This window comes from Ambystoma mexicanum, chromosome 9, assembly GCF_040938575.1.
Source record: "Ambystoma mexicanum isolate Mex_15411 chromosome 9, UKY_AmexF1_1, whole genome shotgun sequence".
In the NCBI taxonomy this organism is placed as follows: domain Eukaryota; kingdom Metazoa; phylum Chordata; class Amphibia; order Caudata; family Ambystomatidae; genus Ambystoma; species Ambystoma mexicanum.
This window is the reverse complement of record NC_090931.1, coordinates 359,925,158-359,951,300: the sequence shown is the minus strand read 5'-3', so window position 1 is coordinate 359,951,300 and position 26,143 is coordinate 359,925,158. Positions and strand designations below refer to the sequence as shown.

The window sequence follows — 26,143 nt, the reverse complement described above, 5'->3', positions numbered from 1 at the left end:
CAGCTGCTCTTTAGTTTTTCCACAGAGTTCTCAATTGTGGGGTGAACCAGGTATTGAGGTGGGCGTGCGGCTTGGCTTTGCAGAGCTTTTGTTGATGGCATTTAGTATGGCCATGTTGTAGAGGTTTACCAAGTGCGAAGGGTCTTCACTATGCTCGGAGACTGTTTGCCTGCAGAAGCGATTGTAGAAGTGGCAGTAAGTTGTCCGCTGTTATGTTTCATGTGTTTCTTGCTAGTCTCGAGGGAGCTATAGGTTTCTCGTAGTTCTGTGTATCTTTAGGAATGGGGAAGAGGATGGCATTATGGTCTGACCATGCGAGAGGGTGGTTCGACATGATAGAAATGTTGCAGTCGGCAATCCAGTCTAGCTGTTGCGCTTTGGCGTGTGTGGATTGTGCAAGCCTTTGTGTGAGGCCTAGATCAGTTATGGTCTTGTTGATATTTGAGGCATTTTTGTTGTTAATGTCATGAAGCCCTAAGTTAAAGTCTCCAAGGAGGAGAGTTTGTGAGCTTGGTTTAGTTTTGTTTGTGAGCAACAGTGATAGATCTTCCTCGAGGGAGGAGAGTGGGCCAGGGTGTCTGTAGATCAAGTGGGCTGAGACAGTCTGAGTAGGTGATAGTGGTACTTTGAAGGCTAGGTGTTTAGCGGAAAGGATGGTTTGACTGGGGGCCTGTCTGATGCCAATGGAGGACTTGGCAATGATAGCGACGCCACCGCCCTTGGAGGATGTTCTATCTTGTCTGATGATTGTGTATTGGTCTGGGATGGCAAGAGATAGGAGGGGACCTGATGCGGAGTGGAGCCAGGTCTCCGTAATGGCAAGGAGGTCTAGGTCGTTGGATGTTATGAGGTCATTAATATCCAAAGCGTGTGCCGTTAGTGACCTTGCACTGATGAGGCCGCCTTTCAAGGTGGAAGTGTGTTTGTCTGTGATGGGAGGGGTGGGTGTGTGACATTACTGGCTAAGGTGTTGTGGCTGATATGTAGGTGGCCTGAGGTGTTGACTTTGTTCAGATCTGATTTGATGCAAGGCGTTAGTGGGATGCTGGGCGAGAGCTTAGGGTATTTTCTGGTGAATCTGTAGCCTAGTCTAGCATTTCTGATGTTTGGGCACAGTACGTTCGGGGTAGGTTTTCGAGCAAATGTGTTTATCCATTGTTCAGGATTGAGGCATTCTCGACTTCAATTGGTGTTGGATATACGTTTTGTGCTGGATAATATGATGTTTGGTAGGAGGGCCGATGGTTTGATATTGGATGAGTGCGGTGGCCATGCTTGAGGAGCGACTGTAGTCTAGTTTCCTAAGAGGGTGACTGTCATTTAATGGGCTGCCGAAGACATAGTTGTTCATGACGTCTGGTGAACACTTATACATGCATAGGAGGGGTATGAATGCATGGAACATCAGATCAGGTATAAGCCTGAGCAGGCCGGTAAACGGAGGCCATGAGTAATAGGTAGAGCTGGGGCAGCAGTTAGGTGGTAACAAAGGTGCCGCTAGGGGGTTGTATGCACAGCTAGTTGAGCTGTCAATTTGCGGGTCGTTCACAGGATGCGTGGTGTTCCCTTATTAAGAGATAGGGATGTGCAGTGGGCATGAAAGACAGTAGGTCAGGGCTAGCAATTGTAACAAGGTGGATGAGAAACAGGTATACATTAGGCAAAGATAAAGATTGATACAACAGAGTATACGTATGGTTTAGGCAGACAATTAGTTGAATGTTCACGATAGTACACAGTTGGCAGGTTGTATATATGCTAAGCTTCAATGAGCCAACAGGGCCAAGTTGAAGCGCCAGCAGATAATGCAGGGCGTTATAATATTAGCGAGTTTGGGGTAGGCAGTGGCGAGGTGCAAGAGATGCATTGTGATTAGGTGTCTTGAGCAAACGATTCGTAAGTTGCTCTGCAGTTAGGCGAGCATGCGCATGGTACAATATATAGTGGATGTCCGGTGATGGTAGAATACAGCGATTACTTGCTGTGTAGTGAGAAAATAACGTTTGAACCTGGGGGAGGCTGAAGGTGATGTTGTTCAGTTCGGTACATGGAGTTCTTGGCAACAATAGTTTTTTCTCGCCCTCTGGTGAGTGTAAGTAGATCCGGCTCAAGTAGGCACCAACGGCTTTGTGAGACGGAGGGGGCTGCGGAAAGTGTCACGTGCTGTACTGCTGGTGCAGACAGGAAGAGGGCCTTGGTCATTGTGGGCCTTTGGCGGGGTGGGCCGGCTTCCGCTTCTGGCTCACCTTGTCTGATTTAGCTCGTCGCGCCAGTGGTTGCTAGGCAACCGAAATAAACAAGAAATGCGAGAGCAGGGCGGCGGCCATCTTAGGGAGCAGGAATTTGGTGCAGCGGCTCCTTGAGGTGGTAAGAGGGCAGGGGGCACTTCATACCTTGCTGGTAGCCTGAGGGGCCTTTGCAGAGAGCCACGATGGGCAAGGTGGCAGGAATGTAGGCCGTGGCTGTCGAGCTCTGCGGTCAGTCTTTGTTCTCTAGACGCAGTCTCTGTAAAGGTCAAATTACATTACATAGGGCCTCATTGCGAATTTGGTGGTAATTTGGTGTTCAATCGACCAAATTACTGAAATATTTGTGTACTATTACCACCACTCAGTCCCTTTTGACTTACCACAGGATTACAAGTGGTATAAGGGCAGTGTTAATCCAGCATTTCTGGACTCCAAGGGGATTTTGGCTGAATTACCATGGGCGGATTCTGCGGTGTTCCCAAGGACACCTTCATTCTGGCCCCTGGTGAGATTGCTCTTTTTTCGGTCCTGTGAGGAACCAAAGGGTGTCTTACCTGCTAGTCATCGGGGACTTGTCATCCAGGTGGCCAGGACACGGCGATCGCTTTTGGTTCCAGTTCCTGGGGGTGGACCAGTGTGAGAGTATCACCTGGGTGAGGGGTCTTCGTGGAGTGGGGGTTAGGCAGCATTCCACCCTTTTTTGTTCATTTAACCCATCCTATTTTTTAGGATTCTCCAAGGTCCCAACTCCCCCTGCCCCATTTTTTTACACAAACACTGGTCCGAGGAAGAGGGTGACTGAAAGTAACAAGACTAACTCTCATACATGTCCCGTTAATCGGGTCATGCAAAGTCAGGCACTTGTCTTTAAGCGCCTACACCTGATACCAATTAGCTCTCCTCACACGGATAAAAGGCAGAACCTAGAGACACACTCTGAGCAAGGCGGAACAAGAGTATGTGCGGCACTTCTGGGTCGAAGGCAGACCTACTGGAGCAGAGCGACGGACCAAGGGACGAGAGCAGCGGGTCGAAAACCCCAAGAGTTCCCTACTGGAGGTCGTTGCCTCAGATAGGTTGCGAAGGACACGTGGAGAAGGCCAGATCCCACATCAGAAGGCTGCATTGTGTTTCAAGGACCCCATCGACCCTCCCGGGTGAACGGCAGAGTTCGGGAGGTGAGGCCAAGCTGATGGTACTAACCTTGACTCGTGAATTTGAAATTGTAAAACCAAGAAAGAAACGCACACAGCCGGGGAGTTGGCAAGCGACCTAAGAGTGAGAGTGCGTTGTGTGTAAACGTTTGAAGTGGCAAAATTATATCGCAAGTGAAGAAGGAACGAAGTTAGGACAGTAAGGACAGCTATGAAATCAGCGATACTGAGTAACGGAGTTGTCCGGCGAAAGGAAGTAGCCCAATCAAAAGTCTCTGTGAAAGGTGCATTGTTTGTAATGATAAAACTAATGAACTGCAAAAGCGAAGTAAGCAAAATTAACTCCTAGAGAAGGGGAGAGTGAAAATTGAACCTTGAGCTTTTAGTCAAGGTAGTCTGTAAAGAAAGCCACGCACATTCGAAAGTCTTCGACATCCGAAAGCGGTCTGAGACCGACTGAGGAAGACCCGACGTGTAATAAGCTTAGGGAAGTCTGCCCCTTGCAAGTCTTGTTGAACTTTTGCTCTGAAAAGGTCTGAGCCCGACCGCGGCGGACCTATGGGAACTTTGTTCTGAAGAGGTCTGAGCCCGACTGCGGCAGACCTATGGGAAGTTTGTTCTGAAGAGGTCTGAGCCCGCCTGAGGAGGACCTATGTGAACTTTTTGTTGAAATATTATTTGGGAGTCTGGAAAGAGAGACTTTACCATGGTAGGCCAGGCGGATCCCAATCCACGTTTTGGAACTGTTTATTTCGTTGAAAACCCAAGCCATATTGTGTCATCCTGCCTACAGGGACCGCATCACTCTGTGTGGTCTAACATGGGGAGGAGAGCTGGTTCAGCCACATTTTATTCTTTTGAACACTGATTTTTCTTTTACATACATTTCTTATTTATACACGTTTTGTACAAGAGATAGGGCAGGCATTAGGTTTTGTTAGCATAGGCCATTTTATTTGATGGACTCCACTAGGACTGTTTTGTTTATTGTTTCATGGTCAGGACTACTCCCATCTTACTTATAGGGCAAAGTAGGAGTTTTTCCAACCCCAGAAACTTCAATAAAGGTTTTACCAACTGTACCTATAATGTCAGTGTCATACTTGTGATACCATGCCTTTCCTACAGTCCTCCTCCTACCAACTTGAGATTCTGCTGTGCACCGACCTGGTCCATCGGATTTCCCTCTTTAGGGGTACCTATTCTCCTATCAAACCCAGAGGTAGCAGAGTTATCTCCCCCTTTAACTCTTCTCTCTCTGCCACTGATTTTAAGGGCTTCCATCTCCTTCCCCCTTCCAGAATAGTTGTTCTCCTGATGGTATCTTCCCCACCCCGCGCTCCAACCTTCTCCCACTCTCTCTAGATGGTCTCATTTCTCCTACAGGCTCCTAACAACTCTTGATTTTAAACTGTCCTCTCCAACCGCCTTGATATACTTCTTGCAACCTCCTCCCAACGTTCTCTCTGATAGTCTACCTCTGCCACTTCTCTTGCACTAATGACAATGCTTTCTTACTCTTACCTCCTTAGGACGTTCCTTCCAGCTCTCGCCTCCTGCATTACTATCAATAGCTACTCCCCTCAGCCAAACTCCATCCTCCAACTCCTACTCTAACACCCATCACTGCCATACTAATCTGACTCCTTTTTTATAGTCTGTCTCCTCCCATTGCAGAGTGCTTAGTGGGAATAGGACACATGTGTATTGTGGGCCACGCTGTTTTATAAGTGGATTATGAATGGGTCATCTTGTGGCTTGGAAGGGGGCTGCCCTGAGGCTACATGAAGGAATGTGAACATATTTAGTAAGGCAGTTTTTGTACTTCCCTCCGTTGGGAATGCCAAAGCAACAAACCCTAGGGGGATGGCTAAAACACTTGAAAAGAAAGGGAAGCCAAACCTCTCTCAAACGCAGGTAGCATGGTCAGAACGACAAGGCTTAACTCTCAGCTAGGAGTAGGAGGTAGAAACAAAGGTACAATTAGTCCACAAGCATAAATCTAGAAAATATGCCACAGCGATGTACTGAAAAATATATACTTTAATAAAGTCACATATATAAAACTATCAAGTCAAATATGTAATTCAGGGGATAATACACAGTATTAAACAAATACCAAGTATGTTTATAAAAAAAGTAATGCCTATAACCACAATGTCTATATGTTGGTCCTTTGCCAAGGGCGAGGACCCAACATAAAAAAACGAGTGTGGGGAGAACCAGGATACTATACAACCCAGCAAGTAGGTAAGTACCCAGAAGCCTGCAAAACCAAGTGGTGTCCTAAAGCCAAATCCCAACACTAGTTGATGTGAAGGTCCATAGGCCTTTCCAGAAAGCAAAATTGAGTTACAATCCCTAGACCTAAAACCAACTTCCATCAATTTAGACTTTCTAGGGCCTTATAACAGTATTAATGTCCAGTTGCCCAGAACAATACATTAGGATTTCAGAGGATGGAACTATAGTAAACGTTAGCCAAAGCTTCTAGGACTCAATTAACATTTTAGCAATAATTACCTTCCTGATGCATTTCATGGCAAAATATACACATTGTTACCTGTTCCAGTTAGTGTTTCATGTACATTTTACCATTGCAGAAATTAAAGGAATGACTTTACAAATTGTAGCACAAAATAACCGATAAGTACAGAAATGATTATTCTTAGTCCAGAGCTCACTGAACCCCTAGGGGATCCAGTAAAAATATCCAAGGGCAGGCAAGTACCCCAAATTCACTTTAAGGCAGTGGTCATCAATCATTTTTGGCCTGGGCCCCCCTGTGCAAAATGTGGGCAGGCCAGGCCCAAAATGCCAAATGGACAGGAAGTCCAAATGGCTATGAACTATCATGCAGCATCAGCACACCCTACTCACAGTATAGTCCATGCCCCCCCCCACCTGCTCCCATCAGTCTCTGGGGTCTCTCATCCCACTCCTACCCAGTTTTCTGGGTTCACCCCACTACAGACCCTGGGCTCTCCACACCCTGCTCCCACCACTATCCCACGGCTCCCCCTGCATCCTGCTGCCACCACAGTCCCTGGACTCACCCCCCACCCCGTTCCCAGCACAGTCCCAGTGGCAACTGGTGAATTGTTTTAATGGAAGGGCATACATATTTATCCTAGATATGCCAAAGCAACCTAGCTTAGCGAGGGAACCTGAACCAGTCAAGGTAGGGTTTGGGGGGCAGACATGATCATTTTTTACTAGACATCTATGATAGATGTCCAGTAAAACAAATACCATCCCTGTCCCCTGGGCTCCACAGCGCCTCAGAAGGAGAGCTGATTTTGGCAGGTGGGTAGGGGGATTGTGCTACAAAGGCATTTTTAAAATGCCTTTGTTGTACAACCCTCCTTCCACCCCTACCCCCAGCTCGCCAGAATCAGCTCAAATCACACACACACACACACACACACACACACACACACACACACACACCCCGATTCCCCCCCACCCGCGCACCCACCCATCTCCATACGCTCACGCATAACACAAGAATACACGCATCCAAAGACATATTTAAATAAAAAATAAATGAACATAAACTTAACTTCTGCCCTGCTCCGGACGTTTCCTCCCCAGCGCCCAAGCTCCTGCATCATGAACAGGAATCGGAAAGCAAGAGCTTCCTGGTTCCTGCACATGTGTGCAGGGGCCTGCGTGTGGGGGCTGAAATGCCCCGCTCCAGCTTCTGTCTGTATGTGCGAGGAGGCGCAGGAGCTCCCCCTTGCACATACAGACATGCAGTTCCCCAGCCAGCATTTCCAATGAGCTATGCAAGGTTGGTGAAGCAAAACGCCCCCAGCCTTGCATGGCTCACTGAGCATGTACAGCTGGGTAACTGAACTGTCGAAGGGAAACACTGTTTCCCTTCGACAGTTCAGCCAGCCCAGGAGTGCTCCCTCTGCTGGAGAAAGCAGCTGAGGGTGCTATCAGTGTTTCACCGTGCTGGCTCCTCCATAATGGGTGAGGGGGTCACTGGGTCCACTCCCCCCTCACCCATTATAGCCAAGCCGCCCCTACCCAGGGCTTCCCCCATCCCACTTTTTCTTTCCTCCATTTCAGGCTGGGGTCTCCCCCTAAACCCCCAGTTTGCAGACCTCTGCTTTAAGGAGAGTTCCAGTCTCAGATCACAGTTCCATAGGATATAATGATGAAGGTTAAAGACCCATCCGCACTGAAGGAGTCATGTATAGATATAACCCACAGGTATGGAGGCTGTGACATTCCACCCCCATGAAGGCCACAGTAGATCCCAAGGAAGAATTTCAGAGGTTGGATGATGGACCACAGAAGAAGTTGCAGCACAGGAGGACCACCCAGTAAACGTCTATGGGGAATTGCGGTTAGGACTCTCCTCCCAGGACTCACTACCAAGGACCAGGGTGACACCCAGGGGTAATATCATGAATAATCACCTTCCTGGGACCCCAGGTTAGACACTCATGCCAGTGGTTCCGGCGGAAATGCCTAGCCCGAAACAACCTGGTAGGTAGACTGCTTTTCTCTTCAGATGCGGTTTGTATGATTTAGTTCTGCAGGACCTGGACCCTGAGCCAGCAAGGGCACCTCCCAGGATCTCTACCTTCAAGCCAGGAGTGAACGATCCAGCGAGGGAAACTATAAGGAGAAGAGGGACCACGAGCCAACTGGTCCCTGCAACAGGGAGAACAAAAGGCAGCAGCACTTTGGCAAAGGGTCCCAGGATGGAGAACAATGGCTGGTGGCAAATTCGGAAGTCCCAAAGTAAAGATCCAGCGCAGTGTTGAATCACTGCACCTCTTCACAGCAACCCATGGCCAAGCAAAAATTACTGGTGCTAAATGGTGGGTTGTAGAGGTAGAGCAGCCCAGAAACTGTCCCAAAGTGGAAGCTCAATCAGGCAGATGTGGGGAGTTATCTGGAGACTCCAAGAAAATCAGACTGGACCTATGAAAACAAAAAACCTAAACCGGGATAAGACCAAGCCACTGCACTTTGCAAGTATTGCCAGGTTCCTGGAATACAACAGCAAAAAGCAGTTTAGAGGCAGGGCAAAACCTAAATACCCTCTGCAAAAAGGTGCTTGGCCAAAGGTCAGCTACCCAATCTCAAAAAGGAGCTGGAGCAGAGGGTCAGATGACCAAGCATACTGATTGGTTACTCAGACTGCCACTCAGCCAAAGCCACCCCCAAGTGAGAGGAGGAGTCCAGTGACCTCTACTGGCCTAAACCAATTAGGACCAGAATGGGGGCTGCCATGATGGACTCACGACGAACCCACAAGGTCAGAACGGCCATTTTGAGCCTACCTCATGGTCACCTAGTCAAAGGGAAGCCCTGGAAAATGAAAATGCCGGGAGCAGGATTTAAAAAATAACAGTGCTACTCCAATAGCTACTGAAAAGGTGCATTGGGCTACCATTGCAATACAATGGTTTGCACACTCGATGAAGCCAAAATTAAAGCACACTCGGTGAAGCCAAAATTAAAGCACAACTACCACCAACCTGTTCACTAAAACAAAAAAAAACAGTGCCACAATCATTCTAAGGCAGATAAGGGATCCCAGAAAGTTAACATTGAAACCCCAAAATAAGAATTCTGGCTCAAGTCTTGGATTCATGTGTAGGTCTATAGTCCGGTATGAAGTCCCCACCCCCATCGGAAGCCCTGCTGCCATTATCCACATGATTCGGAGTCACCCCCGTTCTCCTGGCTTGTGAATTGAGTGTTTGAAAAACGTCCAGTATGCATGGGAAGGAAGGTGTGAATTTGTGCTCCCTTCGTTGTGGGGAATTTTCAAGTCTGTAATCCCTGCGACGCTGGGAGAGTTTGGTTTTTTCAGGCACTGTTCAAATTGTTTCCTCATTGCTAGAACACAACTTTGTAACTGTAGGGCGTCCACAGGTTATGCAAGTGTGAGGGTTTCTCTGGCACCAGCGCAGAGTTAAAGTTGTATATCCTCACTCTCCAGGAACTTTGACATAGTGCAACATTGTTCCCTTAACGTGAGATGCTTCCTTTCCTACTCTAGATGTTTAACTCTGGCTAGGAAGCATGAATGGTTCTCCCAGTGTGTTCAGCTGGGAGGAAGTCTCTTTAAGGGCTAGCTCTAGTCCCTCTCCCTGTGACGGTTCATGGTGGGGCATTGGGGTGGGTGAGTGCTTCTGTGACTTCTTTTGTGGACCGATATGTTAGCAAAAGCAGTGGGGGATGAGTTTCCCAGTGTCTACCCCCCTTGGTGGTTCTGCATATGGGTAAGAGGGATGTAGTTAGGCACACCCCTGTGACTATCCCCCTTGTGGTCCTGCCCATGGGCAGGAGGGTTGGTGTTAGGCACATACATGTGCTTATCACCTTGATGTCCCAGCATATCTATAGGAGTGGTAAGGGGTATTTGTGTGACTTCCCTGGCCTTATTAGGGGTGCCCAGCTAGGGTTATCTGGGGATCCACCATATACCCGCTCTAGCATCCACTAGGTTGGGCAGCCGACGGCCCCTTTTACCACCCCACTGTCGGCATCCAAGTTCAGGTGCGGGCTTCATCACAGTATGTGTTGTGGGGTATGTATGTGAACATTTCTGCATGTATTTCTGTTTGTGTTTGCCCATTAAAATGTTTGTGTCCATAGATTGCTATTTGCCAGAAAATAGATATTTCTATAGCACTTTAGACTAAGATTGTTACATTTTTTTTTCTTTGCAGGGAGATCGCTTAAGCCGGTTTGGCTTTCGAACTGAGACAACTGGAAGTGTCACTTTCAAATTCCACTGTATTCAGCAGTCCAGGTATAGCCCTTTCAATGTTTCTTTGAATTTGAAGATTCATGCCCTTTGTCGATTAGTCACTCTTACTTTGTGATAAGGACTTTATGTGCTGGCCATATGCCCTTTCAGCACCCCACCCAGGAAATAACTTTATAGAAGTGTCTGTCAGTGCAGGCTGGGTTTAGGTCCACAAGGGTTAAATCTCTAGCCCTATGCGTGGCTGGGCATGGTAGGCTCAATTCTTGGCACATTAGAGATAATAGACACCCTGTATGTCCAATGAATCTTGGTAGAAGTTGTGAAAGTTTACAGCTTCAGAAATATTTACACTGGCTCCTTGTCACAGTAAGAGTGCAATTCAAGATTCTGAAAATGTTTGTTTATTGAGATTATATAGCTATGGGCCAAAAGTGTCTATATGGAAATGCCCGCTCATTTTTGAAGGAAAGATTTGCAATGTATAAACCTGGCTGCACTTTAGTCTTGTGATGCACATTGTCTCATCATACCACGGTTCAAGAGAGTAGGAGGGAACGGTCGTTCCTTTCCTGTGCTGATTGCCCAGGCATGGAACACGCTTCCTGTGAAAGGAAAGGACCACCTAGCTTTTAGGAAAGGCTTGAATATCCCATGTATTTACTCATAAACTAACCAGACCTCTTTCTCTCTTTGTCTTGTCATTTGTTTTTGTCCTATGTGTGTGTGGGTACGCACTCTGTTGCCCATTGGCTTTGGCCCTCAACAAATAGACATAACATATCTATACCAGCAGTCAGGTTTTGTTTTTTTATCTTGTGAGATTAAAGGTCTGAGATTGTGCCTGCAAAGTAGGATGGGTTTGGGTTTCGAAAAGTTAGAACACTAGCACAGCTGTCTCCAGCCCGTAGATAAGGTGTCTAATACTGTGGGTGGCCCACATAGTGGGATTGAGATATTCAGAAGATAAGTTGCTCTATCATTCTCAGTGGGCTTGTTGCAGGTATTTGGAGGTTGGAGCTCCTTAGTTGTGTCTGTTCAGTGAGACTGTTTCAGACCTTTGTGTAAAGACCGGAGGGGGGTATCTGTATTTCTGCCCATATATGGTAGGGTAGAGAGACAGAGCACCCCAGCCAAGGTTCTCTGTATGGTGGCTTTGGATGAGTAACCAACCATGGTTTAAGCTCTCAGGAGGGGATGCAGGCTGGTTTGTAAGTACAGTGAGGCCCCAAGCCCCCACAAAGGAATGTCCACACACTGTTATGTGCTAACACAACTCTTTATATAAAACTAAGGTTCAGATATATATATATACATTCAATAAAACACTTTGTACTCTGGTAATACTAAAATGACAAATCTGTACAATTCGATGTGGTACCACACTTTAGATTCCTTTAAAATGCATCAACTGCTGGCAGGTATAATAGAGCATACAAATCATTCAGTGAGGTGTGTCAGCATAGAAAATAGGAAAGGGAGGCAGGTTAAGATTAAGCAATGACAGAATGCATTTTTTAGATATAGATGCACAATTCTGAATGAGGATCCCCCACCTGGGCAACCTGTAATAAAATAATTAACAAGCCCAGTCAATAAATGTGGAATAAGCCTCGCTTCTTAGTTAAAATGTTCAGCCACCCCAATGTACCTGAAGTGGGAGAGTTTCTTCAACTGTTCGACAGTATCCTTTGAGGATGCACCCTCTTTGAAGAAAGAGCCACTGGGCGTTGAGATGCTTGTGGAAAAGTTGAACACTTGCAGTGATACAGCAGCTTCGACCTTTGCAGTGCTCTCCGGCGAACGATTGTTTCCTCGATGGTGGAAGTCCTGGGAAGATGAGGCGTGCAGTTGGCCTCAATAGAAAATGTTTGGTGACGCAAATAAGACTCTGTGGACTTGAAAGATCTTCGGCAATGATGGATGCATGCCCGGCAGCAGGCGTCGGATGTCGTAAGACGTGCTCGATGGTCCTCTGGCATGTGGGTGCTGCAGCTGCAGCACGTACCTCCAGGATAGCTTCGTCGATCGGGATTCGACCACGGGCTGGTCCTCGGATCTACACTCCGTCAGTGTCCTCGGGATGTCTTTGTTGGCTTCTGGTGGCGGAAACCCACCGGCTGACTTTTCTCGGTAGCCGGCGACCTTAACTTTCTTTGACGGGACAAAGTGGTCGACGGTGATGGCAAGGGAGCCCTCTTTCAAGTGTTCTTAAGCAAGGTGGAGCTTTCTCGGCTCCGGGCATCGAGCAGCACGGCATCAAGGTGTCCCTGCTTCTGGGTGACGGGATTAGACTTGGCACAGAAATCTTCTGACCACGGTCCATGCCAATGGGCTTCGACGTCCCTCGATGTCCAGGTGCTCTCTTCAGGATTCTCGGCAGATGCCTTCCCCGGACGGACATCAGACTCACAGAACTGGCTTCCATGGTGCTTTGATGAAGAGCAGCAGTTTTGCACGATGGTCCCTCGTAGCTCGGGGTGAGGTATCCTAGCTAGGTCCTCTCTTGGTCAGCCCTCGACAGCTCTTGGATTACATTGATGGAAATACAGCAGCAGTCTTGTCCTCCAGCTGGGCATCCAGGATCAGCTTCAAGTTTCGTCTTCAGCTTCTGAACCAATTGGTAAGTGAGAGGTCCCCAGATATACACATCTGTCTCTCATTCACTCTGGCTGAGCCAGGCCACAGTCAGCCAATCACACAGAAGGGCATGCATTCATTCATGCAGGCAGGCAGCCAATCAGGCTCACAGGCAGTGAGGCCATTCGCTTCCACCCAGACACCCATAACAAGGAATGTGAATTGGGGCAAGCACCCAGCCTTTCAGCACACCACACTGCATTAATGTCAGTTGCAGGCAGGGCTGTCTCATTCATTGTGTCACAAACGCACAGAATTCAGACACCCATAACATAGATTGCATCTTGGTCATACACTATCTTCACACAGGTCCCACAACATACAGTCACTGGGAAGGCTCCAGCCAGTCTGGCCTGGACTTCCCCACAATGCCATATATGGTTCTTTAACCCAACACCCAGTCAGGGGAAGGGCCAGAGTCAGGACCTTTTGGGAGAACAAGGTAACAAGCAACAGAAACCAAGAGGCCTCAGGAGCCATCTTGCCTTCTATCAGAATCCACTGATTCCTATGGCAGGGCCTGGGTATCCCAAAATGGAGGATACTCTGAGCTCCTGTCATATCAGCATGAAGCTGCCACCAGCCCATACCCTGCTCCGGGCAACACACAGGTACCCACAAACATAAACTAGGGGTAAAGGGCTGTACCCCCACTCATGGGTGCCATAAGGGCATCCCAAGGGTCTCTTTACACCACAACCAAAAAGAGGGAGAGCTACACTGCCAGGGGTCCCAACTGGACACCTGTGCAGAAAACAACGCAGAACACACATGATAAGGGAGTATAGGACAAGGACAGGGAGGCCCTGTACCTCCAACATATTCCCAGCATCACAGTCACCACCCCACCCCCCAGACTGAGGTTAAGGTGATCTAATCTCCCACGAGATTGACACCCTCATCCAGACGGTCAACCTACTCCGCTATATGCATTATCATGACTCTTCCCTGGTCTTTGCTCAATAGTGAAGTCTAGCCCTTGGAGGCTAATGGACCACCTGAGCAGTTTAGGGTTTTCACCCTTCACCTGCATAAGCCACTTTAAGGGCTTATGGTCGGTTTGGACCTTGATGTTCGACCCAGTAAGGTAAGGCCTAAAACACCTAAGGCTCTAAGCTATACTGAAACATTCCTTTTCAACAGTAGCCCACCTAAGTTCTCTACCTTTTGAGTTGACTTCTGATGAAGATGATAGGTTCTTCCCTCCCTTTGTCATCTAACTGGCACAAGACGGCTCCAATTCCGTTGTTGCAGGCTTCAGTTTGAACAATACAGGGCTGGCTGTAATCAGGAGCGCAGGCTCTCTAACAGTCTTCAGTCCAATTAACCTTTCTAGGTTGCTTGGATGAAGTCAGAGCTGTCAGAGGGGCAGCTATGGTGCCATAGTGTGGCATGAAGTTTCGGTAGTACCCGCCGACGCCCAAAAAAGCTCTCACTTGGGTTTGAGTAGTGGGAGTATCCCAGTCATTTTCATCCTGTACCTTACTGGGGGAGAGGTTGGATTCAACCCCCTCCTATCTCATGACCAAGGTATGTGACCTTCCCCTGAGCTATCTGACACTTGGTGGACTTGATAGTGAGGTTAGCCCTTTTCAAAGCCTGCAACACCTTATCCAAATGACTCAAATGCTCATCCCAGGTGGAACTCTAGACAGCAATGTCGTCTAGATAGGCCACACAAAAGGCCTCCAGGTCCCTGAGCGCATGATTGACCAACCTTTGGCAGGTGCATTCTTTAACCCAAAAGGCATGACTCTAAACTGTTAGAGCCCCTCAGGTGTTGAGATCACAGTTTTTTCCTTGGCCTGGTCCGTCAGAGCTATTTGTCAGTCAGTCAAAAAAGTTTATTCGGATGCAAAGATCCATTAAACATACAAATACAACAGAACACATCACAGTTTCCCAATATTCAATTCCATATTGATGTGTCTATTCATAGTAAAACCTGATATTCATAATAGCCACTGTTCCAATAATCCCTTCCCTGAAAGAGAATATAACAATTATTTGGTCGCTGAGGAAGCACGTCCCCTTTTATTCCATCATTACATTAAGAGATTCCACCTCCCTGGAGCCTCATCAGCCCCTTTCTGAAATACATTTGTCTTTTCAAAAAGGAGAGCAATTCCAAGGCAGTATAAATGGTATCTGCACTCAAAAGAAAGATGAGTGCTGCCTTATAATTGCGGATCTTTGTCTTCTTTAGAGCCGGTAACAACGTGGCTCTACGTATCCCAGCGTAGCCAATGCATAACAATAATACGTGTGCCGGATCTTCACGCTGGTATCTGCACACCGGGCAACTAGCAGAGTCTGGGAACCCTTTCCATTTTACTGTATTTCCTTGCAGAAGGAGGCATTCAAACCTTGCCCTTGTGATTAACCACCATTCTTTTTTACGAGACCCCCAGATTAGGTATGGTTGAATCACAGAGGGCCTACAGATCACCGAGTGTAATTGACCAGATTTAATTCCATACGCCAATAATATTCTCTTCCTTTTAACAGCCTCCCTCAGCACCAATTTATGGCTTTTCCCCTCTACCACTGTTATTAATACCTCAGGCGGAAAAAGAGTGCCTGGGTTGGCCTCCTCAGGGGCTATGGAGATAAAGTCCAGCCAAGGAATGTTTTGCCAGCCCCCCTTTCCCAATACAGATCGAATGATAAAATGGCAAAGGGAGGCAAATTTGTTTGCCCATAGCCGGACCCAGAACAAAATTGGGGCCAACGCCCACAGGTCTTCCCAAAACTCCATTCCCATTTCGCAGTGAATTGCAATACTTGCAGCCGAGTTTGGGAGGACCAACAGTCTCCTAATAAATGTGTTCTTTTATTTGCATTTCGTCAGCCCTCTGGAAGCCACATATTGGGGCGCAATACATGGTGACGGCCATTGCTTGGGCACTATAAATCTTAGATATCACTTCTAGTGGTTCTCCCTCACACCATGACATAAAACGGAAAATGCCCCCAGTTTGCTGGCTCATTTTCGTAGATTGTTTAGCCAAATGTGCCTTTACAGATTAAGCTTCCAAGAAGCTTATCCCAAGGTAATCAAATACCTTTACCCTGGATATCACCTCTCCCACACATAGCATCGGTCTCATAGCCACAGGCCGCTTCCTGCCCACTCACGCCATCACAGCAGATTTTTTGGTATTCATTTTTAAACCCAATTAGCACATGAATGTTGTATATGCATTGATCAGGGTCTGTAAAGCTCTTGGTGTTCTGGCAATCAATACTGTGTCATCTGGTTACGCAAGAACAGGGAAAGCCCTCCCCCCCAAAACTAAAAAGTCAGGAAAAATGTTGATGAGGACTCCAGAAAGACCATTTATATACAAACAAAAACATATGGGGGCCAACACGCAGCCCTGCCGCACAACACATCCGACACTGAAGCAGGCTGTGCAGTGACCCCCCAGGTCCGTTGCGCACGCATTCCTCATTGTCCGTGTGGATGTCAACCAACACCCTCAAGATATCACCCGGACAACCCAGCGACCCGAGCACGGCCCAGAGCATTGCCCTGTCTACCTTGTCAAAGGCCATGCTCAGGTCAGTGAATGCCCAATACACCGCCTCACCCTTACAGAAGACCGAGTTGGCCACTAACAGGTACAGGTTTAGACTCTGTTCCATAATCCCAACTCCTGGCCAAAACCCAAGCTGAATATCAGAAAGGATGGATTGTTCCGTCAGCCAGGATTTGATGCGGGTTAACAATATTCTTCTAAATATTTTAAAGGAGGAGTCCAACAGTGAAATTGGCCTTTAAGCCCCAGGGTCCGCCATATCCCCCTTTTAAAAATGGAGAAAATGATGGCCCTTTTCCATGAGCTGGGATAGTTACCGGATTTCATGCAAGCATTGAACACTATCTTTAGAAGCGGGGCCCACAAATCCAAGGGGTCCTGAAACATATCTTCAGGAATCATATCCGGGCCTGATGCCCTATTATGGGCCTGTTGAAGAATGGCCTTGCTGACTTCCTCCACTGCGAAATTTAGGGAGGATGCCGCTATAGCTGCAGGCCCCTCAGTTGGAGTAACCCCAAAAAGACTCCCAAAATGCTTTATCCAAGCTCCTTCCTCCACATGTGTCCCACTACCCGCATGTATTCCACACCCAATTGGGCCACCCTTCACAAACTCCCAAAATGCCTTCTGGTCCATTCTTTTAGCATTATCCAGAAAGCCTTCCCAGGCCACCCCTTCAATTTCCTTTTTCCTTCGTCTGAGCTCACTCTTATAATGAGCTCTCGCCTGAGTTAATGCTCTTCTACTGGAAGCTGGGTCCTTGAGGATCAATAATAACGCTCGCTTAGCTTCTTTACACGCCTCGTCAAACCAGCCCTTCTGTGATGATCTCCCCTAAGCCCTAATTGCTTTTGTAAACTTGGTTGTTGGAGCCCCCTCTAGTTCTACAGATCTATCAACAACTGCCTTTGCAGGTAGGGTATCCACCAGAATATCCCCCATAAGGGGTGCATTCTCCATAATCGATTTGTAGTGCAATTTCTCCTCTACAATGGTCCCCCATTTGATTCTTCTGGATCCACTGGTCAACCCTTTTATTGGGCAGTGTGCCACGTCCCATGAGACCCCTGCCCCCAACAGACCCACAAAAGACAAACAAATATGGTGATGATCACTATTCACATTTGGGACCACCTCAAATCTTGTGGTGCGTTCCCATAAACCCACAGAAATGCAAAAATAGTCTGTTGAGGAGCCCATATGGTTGTTGAAGGTCACCTTGCCCGGAATATCCGGGGCTAGGTGGCCATTGACTGTGCGCAACCCCCATTCCAACAACCACGAACACATCTGCAATCCCTTTCTCGTCTATCATACAAGGAGCCGGGCTATTCACAGACATGTCCTCCTGGGGATCTAGAGCATCCTTATCCACGCCCATCCCCATTTTGATATTGAAATCACCTCCCCAAACGTAGTATTCATTTTTATGCATACCCGCAGACAGTAGGCCCTCCATGAACCCCTTCACTTTTGTCAGTCTGTCCGCCTCTGAGATGTATGGACTATTGTAAAAGTTAATGATGCAGATCGAATTCTCCTTTGCTGTGGAAAGAACCACTACCTGCAGGAAATCCATCCCTGTGTCAATCACCCTAATTCCACAGTCTAGGGAGGACTTAATCATAATGCACATACCCGCATAGCATCTACCTCTCAACTTCTTTTTGGCTGGGATTCCAAAGGAGACAAACCCATCAAGATGTGGGGTGTCCAGTGCCCAGGTTTCCTGTAAGAGTACTACCTCGTTCGCTTGGAGTAATTCAACAATGGGCCCATTGCTCAATTTTCCGAATGAACCTGCAATGTTCCACGAGAGCAGACGGAACTCAACCGGTTTGTCTGCCAGAACTCCTCCGGTTCGGATTAGGACATTCTGTTGCTCTACCACACCACTTTCCAAGACTTGGGGGCCCAACCGGTGCAACTGTCTTTCAATCCAGATCCTCGCAAGAAGTTAGGATCTCAAATTGATTTGCCATTTCCAGCGTGCCTGGAGTGCCCCTTACCCTGTCAGTAGGATTCCCTCTCCTGTATGGAATCCTACTCCAACCACCCACTATCTTACAGTCTGGTTCCAGGCGAGCAAAGGGATTTCCTTTCCCCTTGTCCTCCTCCCTAGCCCTGCTCCCATGGGACTGACCCCACGTCCCCCGCCCCCCTACCCTCACATAGAAATAGTCCAGGGGAAGAAGCTTACTATATAGTTGGCTTCCATTAGGCTTAAGTCCTTGAGCTAGGTTGGAATTTAAGAGGTGATTGGTCATCATTGCATCCGAAAAGGTCACCACTACACAATCTCCTGGCAGATTTTTTGGCCTGCTACCAACCCAGCCCACTCTTCTAGCCATACGAATAATGGCGGGGATCTATCTTGGGCCCCATCAGGTTAGTGTTAAGCCAATGCAAAGCCTTATTAATTAGGGAGAGTGTTGATTCATAACCGCCCTTTGGTAGAGCGGGCAAACCAGTAATTATTCCCACATATGGGACCACCTTGTGGTGGTACTGTGGCTTTCAAGGTTTTGTCCGACTCAACATTGCAATTAGGTCCCCTCCCCACCTTTATAGCTGTTGGCCCTTCTTCCACATCCACTATCACTGCTACCGGTGTTTGCTGCTGACCCTGCTCTTCTACCGCCCTATCACAACTCAAAGGGCGGCCTCCCTTTTTTAGCTCAAACAGGGCACAATGCCTACCTTCAGCCACCCCTTCCGGCCCTCCTTTAGCCAAATCGCCTAGCTTCAGTGATATTGTTCTTATGGAGTCATCCATAATAGCTCACCCTCGGGATGCCCATCGAGATGAATACCTGATCATACTCGCGACCTATCCCCTGTCCCCCGGTAAGCCTCCCCTCCTCCCCAACCCCCAGGCTCTTCTCAGGTTGCAGGAGTTCGGGGCCAATAGCCCCATTATTACCTTGACAAAGGTCCGCTAAAAGCGGAGCGGTCTCTCTAGAGACACCCTCAGCAGCATTCATACAGCTGACAATTTTGTTAACCATCACATCCATATAGGAATCAAGGGATATTTGTGAGGATGTGGTAATCGCCAGGGTTTTTCCGGCTTTGCCTGCTTTTACAGTCTTTACATTTTTCGTTTTTTTTGCCCCCCTCCCCGGGCCTCCGCCCCCCCCCCACCCCTGGTTTCTCCCTTCGCCCCCGGCTTTTCTTTTTCCCATAATTCAAATCTTAATAGGCTAAATTGGGCTTGGGCTTGGGAGTGAAAATCAGCCTGTTGGCTCACAATGAGAGCTGCTAATCACTCAGAATCCACCCAACAGATAAAAACAAATAAAATAGGAACAGTGCTACATAAAAACAAAGAAAAATCTAAAATTCGGTAGGTAAATACTTTCCATGACTGTCAATAGCTAGCAATTACCCAGCTAAGCCTAATGGGCTACCATAAAGCCCTTCACCGAGCGATGGTATATGCAACAATTTGCCTGACACAATAAACATACACTACAATACTAAAATGCTAAAGTGCTGAAATGTGCAGGGTAAAAAGTCACAAAACTTCATATACTCTTAGCCAGTTCTAGTTAGCAGTTGGAAAAGTCAATGTGGGCCAGTAAAGAAGAAAGGGGGAGGGGGAGAGATTAACTTGCAGCCCCCAAAACAGCTTTCTCCGAGAGGAGGGGGGAGAAGCTACTTCGCAGCCCCCAAATGTCAACACGATTGCAAACAGTTGCAGACTGCAATTGTCAAGGTTGCAAGCTCCCAAACTTAGGCACTGCTTAGCAGAAAGAAAATAGTGTTTCAAATGGCCCTTATAATCCAGAACGTCAACTTTCAGGGTTTCCAAGGCACACGCCCCATACTGCAGAGTAACACAGGGGTAAACGGCAAAGTATGTGACATAAGTAATGCAGAGGGTGGGGCACGCCCGGCATCTTAAGGAGCTGCCCGAGTCCGACTCTTTCCCCCCCCTCACCCTCTTGCTGTTCGTAGATGTAGAACGGAGTTAAGAATGAGCCCTAATGGCTGTACCTGCTACAGTTTAAGTTAGCTCTTCTTTCTTTCTTGGACAGCCGTGAACTCCCGTACAACATAAAACGTGAGGCTTTTGTTTTCAGTGTTCACAGTGCTCAGCTACACGCCGGAGCACGAAGGACAAGAAGGACTCGGTGCGGGCTCTGCGCGCTCTGCGTGTAAAAGCCCTTTTGAAAGGGCAACTCCTCCTCCAGGCTCCAGCAGTTAACCCCTTCAGCATCCAGCAAGGGAAATGTGCAGGACAAGAAGGACTTGACGCAGACTGTAGCCCGAGGTGTGGTCAAAGGTGCTTACAAATTTGGCAGCACCTATGGTGTCCACAAACTCATCAGCCCTGGGCAATGGATGAGCATCAGTCTTGGTGACTGCAATGACTCTAATCATTGGTACTTGCCTGGGAACTTGCCTTGGGGACAAGGATCACAGGGCTGGACCAGGGACTGGTTAAGGGTTCAATTACACCCAGATCCAACATCTTGGCGACCTCTGCCTGGATGTGGTGGTTAACTGTGTCCGACATCCGATAGCATCTGCTTTTGATGGGTAGACTGTCACCAGTGTCAATTTCCTACCTACACCACAGGGTGAGGCCTGGTGTCAGTGGGAACAGAGGGGCATACTGCCGGAGCAGTGCCCTGCTGGCCCTCTACTGCTCTGGTTTCAAATGGGGAGAGAGATATACTCCCTACACTGAGCCATCCTGTGGGTTCCTATGCAGCAAATCAGGAAGGGGCTCATTCTCATCCTCCTCTTGCTCTGAAGCTAGCAGAAGACATTAGACTTCCTCTCTTCTGTGGAAAGGCTTGAGCCTGTTGACATGGAATACCTGAGGGGCTACCCCAGAGACTCCCATGTCAACAAGATAGTTGACTTCGCCCATCTTGGAGATTATCCTGAAGGGTCCTGTCCACTTATCTGCCATAGCTCGAGGCTTGGTAGGCTCCATCACAAGGATCTCCTGGTCTGGAGTCCAATCCACTTGTGAGGCCTTAAGGTCATGCCAGTACTTATTTAATTATTGGCTTGCCTTAAGATTTGCTGATGCCTGGCCCTTCATGCGTGCCATCCTCCTTCTGAGACCTAACACATTGTACCCCACTTGCTGGGAAGGGCCTGGAGGGGTGGCTTTAAAACTTTCTCTGATTAAGGCAAGGGGCCCCATCAGAGGAGTTCAAAGGGGCTGAAACCAACACCCTTTTGAGGCACCTCTCTATAGGCAAACAGCAGGCACGGTAGGAGGAGCTCCTATTTCCTCTTTAGGGGCTCTTCCAAAGCACTCAGCATGCCCTTGAGAGTCTTATAAGTTCTCCACCTCCTACCATCCCCTTACCAATGGTCTGGTTGAGTGGTTTAATAAGTTACCTCGCATTCCTTCCACATCGCTTGCATGTAACTAGACATGAAGTTGGATCCTCTGTCAGAGACCACCTCTTTAGGGAAACCAACTCTGGTAAAAATGCCAAGGAGAGCCCTGGCAACCACCTTGGCAGTAATGGTCTGAAGGGGTGTAGCCTCAAGGTACCTGGTGGCATGATCAACCAGTACCAGGATGAACTGGTGTCCACCTGATGACTACCCTCTCAAATGGTGTGCCAACCATTGGCAAAGGCTGCATTGGGGGCAATGAAACTGCTTCCAGTCTTGCCAGATAACTGACAAGTGGGACAGGTCTGGCAGTGGCACTCCACTTCTACTCCCATCCAGGGCCAGTAGAAATGTTCAGAGAGCATTTGCTTGGTCTTCTTAGTGCCAAGATGACCAGCTAAGAGCACCACATGTGCCAACTGCAGAAGGAAGGGCCTGTAAACCTTGGTTACTACCAACCTCTTGAGGGAACCCGGTTCAGGCTTAGTGGGCTCACTACAAAGGAGCTCACCCTCCCAATAAATCTTGAATGACCTAGGTACTTCACCTTGTGCTTGGGTCTGTTTTTGTACATCCTCAAGAGAGTGGCAATCTCTGACCCTTATAGAAGTCTCCCCTAGAGATACCACCTTCAGCCAGCAGGCATTGAAGGTCAAGGTGATCCTCTGGGTTGAGTACCTCTCCCTGAGGAGGGTCTTCTGGCTCTTCTCTCTCAGGAGTTGAGTCTCGGGTTACCACTGGGCCTAGCCCATCCTGAGTTTGGATCCCAGTGGGTGTTGCTGAAACAGCAGGAAGAGAAGAAGCCCCCTTCACAGATGCTATCTTGTCCTCATTCTGCATGGTGACTAGGGCTACAGGGGATAATTTGGAATGCCCACCAGCTAACCTGGTAGTTCTCAGAGGAGCAAAGAAGAAATCCAAGCCACGTCCCCTGCACACTTTCTAGACGGCCAAGATAGGCCTTTTAAACATTTTTTGTAAATTTTTTGAAATACAATTTTGATAACTTTCAATCAATTCTGTAGAAAATGTCCATAAATGATTCAGTTGAAACTTTGTTTTATAAAAAACAATTTTTGCTTTTTATTTGTCTTTTGGTGAGCCCAACGCGTTTCGAGTATAAAAAAACTCTTCATCAGGTGCGGCATTTTTCAACAAATTAAAGTCTACAAAAGAAAATATATATACTTCAATTAGTTTGAACTTAAAGCAGTTTTTACACAATTTTGAAAAACATCATATCAAACTTTTAGATTCATTTTAACAGATACATTGTTTTCAAGGCAGTCAGCCTAGTCTATAGGGCAACATCCCATTTTTAAGTCCTCATTTTAAATCCATCTCCCACAGAGCTAAACGCTATAGGATTTCGTCAAAAACCAACAATTAAGGTTGATATCCAAATGACCTAAGTCTAGTATGGGCGTATAGTTTCTTATTAAATTTCGAATGTGGGGTAATGTGCCTTATGTATCCATAGTTGTGGTACACAGAATTGGAGAACGTGGTATAATATCTTAAGCAACTGTGAGTATAAAGAGGAAGTGGTGCGAGAAACAGGCTAGGAAAGGTGGGTCAAATAGTAGCATTCAGAATAAAAGAAAAGTGAAAAATGGGCAACCATCTTACCCAGGAACATATATTAGGCTCATGGAATGATCCAAGATTAGCAGAGCTCTGCTTCTATTCTGATTGCTACTAATTGAAGTATATATGTATTTTCTTTTGTATACTTTACTTTGTTGAAAAATGCCGCCCCTGATGAAGAGTTTTTTATACTCCCAACGCGTTGGGCTCACCAAAAGATAAATAAAAAGCAAAAAATGTTTTTTATAAAACAAAGTTTCAACTGAATCATTTATGGACATTTTCTACAGAATTGATTGAAAGTTATCAATATTGTATTTCAAAAAATTTACAAAAAATGTTCAAAAGGCCTATCTTGGCCGTCTAGAAAGTGTGCAGGGGACGTGGCTATCCACATTGGATTTCTTCTTTGTTTTTTGTATATAACCAGCCTAGGTACCAAGGCTGTGTCTTTCTCCCCCGCACCTCGAATTATTTACTATAGATTACCATTCTGTTTAAACCTAACTAAATTACATTCAAATTGGTGTGCAAGTGTTCTTACCTGTGTTAGTTCTCAGAGGAGCACCTACCTAGTCCTCTGGCATGAGCAGGGTCCTGTCCACCGCTGTCATGCTTGCTCCAGTGTGTCTCAAACCAGTGGAAGGCTGGCCATTCAGGTGGACACTTCGCAAAAATCAGCGGGTATTCTGTGGGATGGTCACCAGTACTTCTGCGTACTGGTCCCAGGCCCCAAGGGACACAAGGGAAATCTCTGCAGGAGCACCGAAGGTGATTCCTAGAGAGAGGGAAGACAGCCTCCACCTCAGGCATGAAGCAAGGGTAGGTTAGGCTGACAGCCTGGGCTCCAAGTGCCTTACCTTTACACTTGGGGTCACCCTTCTTGTGGTCCAGAGCCCCACAGTCCCAACAGGTTCAGGAATGCGAGGTACTGTACTGGATCCACTGGGAGCCTGCTTTGTAGTAGGCGAACCACTACTCTTGCTCCCACCCCGATGAGATGTATCCCCACTAAATCTTTGGGTCTTAGGAGAGGGATGTTTAGGCTTATTCAACTGTGATTGCGTATGTGACTCATCAGGCTTCTGAGAGGTCCCCTTCTCTTTGTCCTTGTCCTTCCCACTGGGATCCTTCAGGGACACATGGTGGGAGACCCACTTGTCAGTCAGCCGGGCCAGCTTAAAGGGATTCAAAATGTTCTGGTTAGCAATGTACTGACGCAGCTCTGGTTAACAGGCTTCAGAAAAATGCTCAAAAAACAAAAGGTGGGACAATTCAACAAACATTTTCACCTTATAAATAGTATAATTGGTAGTTTGCAACTTTCCTGGTTTCAAGTAGATTTTTACGTCCAGAAATTCAATTGAGGACCGACTCACTTTCGAAGTGAATTTGATATTTCTCCATTAGAATCACTGCAGATTTTAGCTCCCTGTTCCTCTACATTTGACTCTGATCCAACTGAACATTTCCCTGACCACTGGGCCACTGGTTGGAACACAGGTCAGTTATTAACTATTGAATCTACTAAACAGAGTCTTACAATCATTCCTCTCAAGGAATCACAATCTAAGACATATATTATTCACTTATGTATTTCAGAAACTTCACTGTCCCGTACCTGATGAAGGGCTAAGCCTGAAACGCGTTGTACGCATAAAGGACAACACTGTACCCCATAATTCTCACGCAGTGTTTAAAGCTGTCCACATGAAATCACATATGTTTTTATGCCAAAATTGTTATAGCAATTGGGTTTACCTCGAACTTTGTTGTTAATTGTTAGAATTCAAACCACCCATCTATGATTGTTGTTATATATGTATGTTGAAATGTGATGTATACATATATTTTTTGACGTGCATTACCAGTGTATTTTTGTCTAAGAATTGCGCTAAATCAGGAACTCTTTGATTTAACTTCATGACTAATAATTGTTTTTACCAGGGTCACTAACAACAAAAAAATACTGGACTTGATCCACTCTGGATGGATGGCTCATGCCTTTATGTACAATACCACACTACGCCCTTTTGGCCGAGTTTTTACAATTGTAAAACATGCAATTGAAATACTGCACATTCATTCAATCTCTTTAGATAAACAGCTCACAGCAGCTACTTTACTTTGGGATATCTCTTAACACACCTCTCTCTCTTCATGCATGTCAAATAAAAGGGACTGAATGTGGAATAAATGTAATGAAACTAAACGTTACCTTGAAATCTTTTTTTTTTCGCATAAAATAGAAATATGCAATTTACACAGAATGACACTTATCCTGCCCACATTGTATTTCACGGTGCAATAGCTTTTAGCGATTTATCAGTGCCAAGTCTTGCCAACTGTCCTTGGCATCGTGGAACTTGGCAAGAGAAATACACTTTTAAAAAAAACAGTGAGACTTTGCAAAACATAAACACAGGATTACATGCATGTTAACAATAGACAGCACCTAAAATGAAGTAACCTTCTTTATCTTGACTATGTGATCTCTTTCACAACAGCCCCTCACTTAACTTCATATTTACCTAGATATGTTGGCGGTATTTCTGATTCAGTTTGGCATGGAGATCTTCCCCAATCTTTCCGCCTGCCTCGCCCGGGGTCAACCCAGATAAGGACCACTTCATCATCAGACGGCTTGCCAGCACTGAATTCCGTCTGCCTAGCCAGCCTCTGTTCCTTCGTCTCCAAGTGCCCAAAGATGAATGAAAGCTACTCCCTCTCAAAACCCTTTTTATCAAATCCCCTTGTCATTCAAGGGAAACTCCTCCCCTTGAGCAGATCATTCCACTGAAATGGCACATTTTTTCATTTCTGGAGATCAAAAGATAAATCTCTCCTTGAGCTTCCTTCTCT

General features: G+C 46.9%; 1 protein-coding gene across 2 annotated transcripts in view; it reads left to right on the top strand.

Moving 5' to 3' along the window:
- Positions 1 to 26,143, top strand: part of MKS1 (MKS transition zone complex subunit 1) — a 927,592-nt gene that overhangs the window by 878,969 nt on the left and 22,480 nt on the right. The window contains exon 16 of one of the 2 annotated variants that reach the window (XM_069614786.1): positions 10,105 to 10,187. In XM_069614786.1, coding sequence (XP_069470887.1) covers positions 10,105 to 10,187 — 83 coding nt within the window. The remainder of the gene's footprint in view (positions 1 to 10,104; positions 10,188 to 26,143) is intronic. The other variant, XM_069614787.1, reaches the window with a different exon arrangement.